Source organism: Oreochromis aureus, linkage group 17, assembly GCF_013358895.1.
Source record: "Oreochromis aureus strain Israel breed Guangdong linkage group 17, ZZ_aureus, whole genome shotgun sequence".
Classification (NCBI taxonomy): Eukaryota; Metazoa; Chordata; class Actinopteri; order Cichliformes; family Cichlidae; genus Oreochromis; species Oreochromis aureus.
This window is the reverse complement of record NC_052958.1, coordinates 25,854,017-25,861,240: the sequence shown is the minus strand read 5'-3', so window position 1 is coordinate 25,861,240 and position 7,224 is coordinate 25,854,017. Positions and strand designations below refer to the sequence as shown.

The window sequence follows — 7,224 nt, the reverse complement described above, 5'->3', positions numbered from 1 at the left end:
ACGAGCATGTGAAGGGAAAACAATTTATTCCAGCAACAGGGAATACTGTGATCTGATTGTTTGGTAGGTATATAAAATCCCCCACTTGAAAACGCCTTTACACCTTGCAACATCTTTGATGTTACACAAACTCATGGTCAAAAGTCTGAAACTAAAAAATTAGATTTGAAATAAAATAGAAAGTGAAACAGAAAAATTGTGAAACTAAATAAATGCAAGAAAACAATTTATTCAAAGTAAAATAATTCATGTTTTTAACACATTTTAAATTTCTTTTACATTTTTTAAACATCAAAACTTAGAATTTCAGTGTGAAATCGCTTGTTTAAATAAATAAGTTTTAACCCTCATTTAGCTCTCTAGTTAGCTAGCCAGTTAGAGGAACTCAAAACTCCTCATACAACGATGATTTTTCTAAAAACATCACATGCCTTCAGAAATACGTATTTTCATTTTTTTTAAATTTCATATTTCTATGATGTTTTTTCATTACATTAAGCTAAACTACTAAGGGATACTTACTGTAGGGTCTTACAGTATTTCAAGCCAGGCAGCCCCCCTCTTTGTGTCCTTTGTCTCAGTGGCATGAAGAAAGACCGCCCCCTTCCCGCTACTAATATGTCATGTTCCTGGGCAAAATTAGATTATTTTTCCAGCGTGTGTGTTTAAGCTTCTTTTAGTTTAATTTATTACCTATTCTTCCAAATTTAGTATACCATGCACACCTTGGCCCACATTAAATCATAAAATATATGATTTGATAAAAATTAAAAGGGTAGGACTGTGAAAAAGACCAATAATTGGATATTTACATTCATTCAATTTATATTGTTAGAATATAATAGTTAATATACACTTAAACACAAACACATTAATACTGAACTGCTTGTTTTAGATCCTGCTTTTGCTGGATTCTGAAAATAACACAAAAACAGTGCACATTTTTAAAATATTTAGTGTTACACATTATATTAGAATTAAAAAATGTTTAACTTATTCTTTCTAAGAGTGGACCGGAGCTTTTTCAGTAATTTTACACATTTATTTACAATTCAAGTCCAAAGAGAGGTGCTGACAGATTTCTTTTTTTCTCAGCTTTTTCTTTATCATATAGAAAAGCAGTTAAAGATGTGACTTCTTTACACTAACAGAAAAGAGGGTTTCACTGGTCCACTTAAGATCAAAGTGGCTGTATGTGGCCTGCGATGTAAAATCAGTTTGATACCCCTGATTTGCACTATCTGCTTCAGTCTTTGTCGATGTGCACATTTTGTAAACTGTCTGTGAGAAGCTGAGGACAGTACTGCTTGAAATCCACCGTGCAGCTGCTCACTTCTTTTTTCGCATCATGAGCCCGTGCCAGCTTGGAGATGTCCGCTGATCACTCTGCATTCCTTTACACATAACTGTTATGATCTCATTTCAGAAGGTGTCATAGTGTTCCAGATCATTTTCCAGTAATTTCATTTGATTGTCTCAGCCGCAGAGGATAACAAGAGACAAATACAAAAGCTCTTAAAAAAAAATTATTCAGCTTTTTCAAAATTAGACCTTTTATGTAAAACACAACTAAATGAATGAACAAAAAACAAATGCACACTGCAAAACTTGGGTAAGAGTCACCAATGGAACAATATTAAAATCAATACAGTTCTTTTTCAGGTCATGTATGTTATTGTTACTGTTATAACAATATCTGAATCAATAATAATTAATTATTAGTTTCGTTACAAACGTTTAGACTGCCAGCATAGTAAATGTTCTTTATCTTTATTCTCTTACTGTTGCAGCTTCATTAGAAATTCCTCTATTTCTCTGCTACCATATTTTTCAGTGTATTTCTCCAGCATTGTAATGCTGTTTTTGCGATACAAGGATTGGTGTGGTATCGCTGCTGCCTTCTTGTGATATTCTATTGACTTTTGTCTATCAATCAACTTTCCATTAAAATATAAATGTTTTGCATATTTGTTGTAAAGCATCTGTTGCTCTTTATATTCCAGGTCACTTTCTAGCAGTTCATTGTATATCTGGTCAGCTTTGTCGTGGTTATTTACCTTTACATATATGTCTGCAAGAGTTATTTTCATGTTAAGTGAAGAATGAGGGTAAAGGGAAATCACCTCCTTACAGAGACTGATGGCTTTGTCAATCATGCTGCGCTCGAGCAGACCGGTCCTTGTCTGCCTGAAAAAGATCCTTCTTCTGTAGTAGTTTGCAGCACACCACTTCAGGTAACGTTCATCTGGATGTCTTTCCAGAGCTTCTTCTATCAAATCAATAGCTTCATGTACAGATAAATATTTACTGTAAAGCAGAAGTATTGGATTGATACCACTGTAGCTGCTAACTGGTTTTTTTAAAACTCTTCTGGCCAATGTGCATACTTCATCTTTCATTTTTGTTCCTTTTTGAGGACATGCATCAAGGTAAAGCGCAGCAAGGTACAAGTTCTCTGGATCATGTTCTTTGGCGATTCTCATTTTTTCCAAGATGGCATGGTCACTATTGTTATTAGCATTCACTAATGCTAACACATAGCTGGTCCGCCATGCCACCATGTCAGGCTGCATCCTGATGGCTCTCTGGAAGTAATCTATAGCCAGCAGCTTTTTTTCTTTGTTGAACTTCATCAGGGTCCAGGCTTTTTCTGCATAAATCTCTGGATGGAGTTCATCCTGGGATGGAGATGGGTATTCATTCATCAGTGCATTAATCTTTGACAGGTAATTCTGACTTTGTGTTTGTTCTCCCTGTTGGTTGTGTAGCCAAGCCAGGTTCCCATAGTTCACTACCAGCCAGGGACCCTCATCTGATACTGTGTTTCTCATCTGACGGAAGGCTTCTGTGGCCCTGCTGAAGAAACGCAGGGCATCTTCACTGAAGCCCAGCTGGTAGTGAATGAACCCCTGCAAGTTATAAATGTGACCCAACCAGCTCTTCCCCTCTTCGGTGCCAATGTCCTCCAAATTGTACTTGAGACGGAAAAGTGTGGACCTGCTACAGTCCAGATTCCAGTTGAAGTGGCACTGCAGAGCCTCCAGTTTGGACTCTAGCGTTGACAGACTCTGAGAAGAACTATGGGGATTCAAAATTAAAACAAATGCACATTCAAGAAATATAATGTTCTCTAAATATTCAAATCACATACCCCCCCAAAAGACAAACAAAACAAAACAAAAGCAGCTGCTCACCTCATCTTCTAACTCAGTTGCTTTCTAAATAGCACTAGTGTCCTTTCTTTGGACTATTTCTTTGGGTGTGGCACCATAAAAGTCAGTCATGTTTAACTTCTGTACTGTTGTAAATGATGAACTTTGAACTTAGTGAACTATTACTTCTCATGAAAAATACCGCCACGTCTATATTTACTTAAGATAGGTTAGCAAATGATTAATTTTGGGTGTTACCCAAAGTATTAGTCAGGAAACTGAAATGTTGATTGCATACTTTTTTTATTTCTTTACCTGAGTTAAGATATTTTAAGCCATCAAAAGGCTAAAATCCAGGTGAGGTCATACTAGGTGATGTCTAAACTGAATTCCTCTTGAAATTATTTTTCAAAGTCATTCCATTCAAAGTGCAGTTTAAATAAATGAAGTTCACACAGTTAAACGCTGAGCCCTACCCTATCAACTCTATCAAGTGCTTTTTCTACATTTAGAGACAATACTGTGGTTTCAGTGTTTTTACTGTGTCTATCAAATTAAGTAATCTATGTTTATTCATTCATCTATGTTTATTATTGGGCATACTTTTCAGGGCTTCCAGATGAGTCTTTAATGGCACATATAGTCATTTTTTAATTTATTTTGACTGGTTAGCTAGAAATCGTCCTGATTTGTTACCATGTTCATAGAAGGCATCCCTTCTATGTATGGGAATGGGGTGTTGGGCGACCCATCACTGGTCATTCGGTACCTTTATGTACGAGCTTGGTTTATAATGCCAGCAGTCAGACTTATTTCCAGTAGGTGGTTATAAACTGCAGTAAGAAGCCATTTTTATTTAATCCTGTTGTCTCTTTTTTGTTGGTTAGGAGCATAGGTAATAAAAATTGTCTTTCTTTGCCTTTTATTTTCAGTTAGGGAAGACGAGGGAATTTAAACCTTTGTTTGCCGTTTTGGCATTGTCCCAAATAAATTAGTGCCAGGCATTTTCAGTTGTTCTGTGAAGCTGCCCTTTTCTTATGAGTGGTTGGAGTGGGGAGTTGCACCTCATCTCATATTTTTAATTTTCTGTTTCTCAACTTATATTTCTTTATTATATTTTATATATACAGAGAGTGATCCGTACAGCAGAACGCTGCTGCAGGATTGCTCTCCCCCCGCTTCAGGACACCTACAGTGGCTTGCAAAAGTATTCGGCCCCCTTGAACTTTCCCACATTTTGTCACATTAAAGCCACAAACATGAATCAATGTTATTGGAATTCCACGTGAAAGACCAATACAAAGTGGTGTACACATGAGAAGTGGAACGAAAATCATACATGATTTCAAACATTTTTTACAAATAAATAACTGCAAAGTGGGGTGTGCGTAATTATTCAGCCCCCTGAGTCAATACTGTGTAGAACCACCTTTTGCTGCAATTACAGCTGCCAGTCTTTTAGGGTATGTCTCTACCAGCTTTGCACATCTACAGACTGAAATCCTTGCCCATTCTTCTTTGCAAAACAGCTCCACAACTGCCCTGTGACGGCCTCAGAGGTTGTCTAAGAGAATATTGGGAGCAACAACACCATGAAGTCCAAAGAACACACCAGACAGGTCAGGGATAAAGTTATTGAGAAATTTAAAGCAGGCTTAGGCTACAAAAAGATTTCCCAAGCCTTGAACATCCCACGGAGCACTGTTCAAGCCATCATCCAGAAATGGAAAGAGTATGGCACAACTGTAAACCTACCAAGACAAGGCCGTCCACCTAAACTCACAGGCCGAACAAGGAGAGCGCTGATCAGAAATGCAGCCAAGAGGCCCATGGTGACTCTGGACGAGCTGCAGAGATCTACAGCTCAGGTGGGGGAATCTGTCCATAGGACAACTATTAGTCGTGCACTGCACAAAGTTGGCCTTTATGGAAGAGTGGCAAGAAGAAAGCCATTGTTAACAGAAAACCATAAGAAGTCCCGTTTGCAGTTTGCCACAAGTCATGTGGGGGACACAGCAAACATGTGGAAGAAGGTGCTCTGGTCAGATGAGACCAAAATGGAACTTTTTGGCCAAAATGCAAAACCCTATGTGTGGCGGAAAACTAACACTGCACATCACTCTGAACACACCATCCCCACTGTCAAATATGGTGGTGGCAGCATCATGCTCTGGGGGCGCTTCTCTTCAGCAGGGACAGGGAAGCTGGTCAGAGTTGATGGGAAGATGGATGGATCCAAATACAGAGCAATTTTGGAAGAAAACCTCTTGGAGTCTGCAAAAGACTTGAGACTGGGGCAGAGGTTCACCTTCCAGCAGGACAACGACCCTAAACATAAAGCCAGGGCAACAATGGAATGGTTTAAAACAAAACATATCCATGTGTTAGAATGGCCCAGTCAAAGTCCAGATCTAAATCCAATCGAGAATCTGTGGCAAGATCTGAAAACTGCTGTTCACAAACGCTGTCCATCTAATCTGACTGAGCTGGAGCTGTTTTGCAAAGAAGAATGGGCAAGGATTTCAGTCTCTAGATGTGCAAAGCTGGTAGAGACATACCCTAAAAGACTGGCAGCTGTAATTGCAGCAAAAGGTGGTTCTACAAAGTATTGACTCAGGGGGCTGAATAATTACGCACACCCCACTTTGCAGTTATTTATTTGTAAAAAATGTTTGGAATCATGTATGATTTTCGTTCCACTTCTCACATGTACACCACTTTGTATTGGTCTTTCACGTGGAATTCCAATAACATTGATTCGTGTTTGTGGCTGTAATGTGACAAAATGTAGGAAAGTTCAAGGGGGCCGAATACTTTTGCAAGCCACTGTACACCAGGAGATGCCGGACTAGAGCAACGCAGATACTGAAGGACTCGTCCCATCCTGGCAACAAACTGTTCCAACTTCTACAATCTGGTAGAAGGTTCCGCATCATCCGGGCAAGGACAGAGAGACTCAAGAGGAGCTTCTATCCTCAAGCCATCCAGGCCCTAACCCCCCACACACACACACACACACACGCCCTCTCCCATCATCTATAATTGACTGAGACTCTCCTCCAGACACTCAATTCCTTTAACTTTAAATATGTTTATATTGTCCATTCTGTAAAATAGTCAGATGTCTATTCATATTAATGTACAGAATTCACCTGCTTGCTGCTACTACTGCACATTCACCCAATGTATATACTATATATATATATATTTATAATGTTATTCCTCTACCCCCCATAGTTTTTTCTATGTACAATATTTAGGATTCCATTGCCAGTAGTGATGTGCCGCTGTTATCTGTATATGACTAAAAACACTTGAAACTTATTCAAATGAAAGTCTGTCTCTGCAGTCGTCATCATTTTGCACATGGATGTTTAGCTTTAAAATATGTGACCTCTCTAAACATTAGCAACTAAGAAAACTTGGCAAAAGGTGGCCTGGTAAATAATAAATAAATCAATTGTTTTTTTTCTCCTATCCAATTCGGGGTCATAGGGGGCTGGAGCCCATCCTGGCTGTCAGAGTACACCCTGGACAGGTCTAGAGTCTGTCAATGGTCTAACATGGACAGACAGCCATCATGCTTACATTCACACCTACAGCCAATCTAGAATCACCAGTTGGAGTTCCTGGAGACATCGTGCAAGCTCTACACAGAAAGACTGTAAAAGCTGCAGTGCTATTTTTGTTGTTGTTGTTGTTGTTGTTGTTGAGGCCCTGTACAGGCTCTTGGTAAATGCATTGAGGAAATTAATGACTGGTTGTGCCACAATTTTCTCCAGCTAAACAAAAACAAAACTGAAGTAATAGTCTTTGGAGCCAAAGAAAAACGATTACAGGTCACCAGAGAACTTCAATCTATACACCTAAAAACCACCAACCAGGCGAGAAATTTGGGTGTAGTGATGGATGCAGACCTAAACTTAGAAAAACACATTTAGACAATAACAAAATCAGCTTACTATCACCTCAAGAATATATCAAGGATAAAAGATCTGATGTCTCAACAGGACCTGGAAAAACTAGTCCATGCATTCATCTTTAGTAGGCTTGATTACTGTAACAGCATCTT

At 38.8% G+C, this 7,224-nt stretch overlaps 1 protein-coding gene across 1 annotated transcript; it reads right to left on the bottom strand.

Annotated features, from left to right (window-relative positions):
* Nucleotides 1-324: 324 nt before the first annotated feature.
* Nucleotides 325-3,221, bottom strand: LOC116318353 (interferon-induced protein with tetratricopeptide repeats 2-like). Its single transcript, XM_031737341.2, has 2 exons — nt 3,195-3,221; nt 325-3,078 (listed from the first exon to the last, which is right to left on the bottom strand). Exons 1-2 carry the CDS (start codon nt 3,197-3,199, stop codon nt 1,779-1,781), a joined length of 1,305 nt encoding a protein of 434 aa, XP_031593201.1. The 5' UTR covers nt 3,200-3,221; the 3' UTR covers nt 325-1,778.
* Between the last annotated feature and the right edge of the window lie 4,003 nt (nt 3,222-7,224).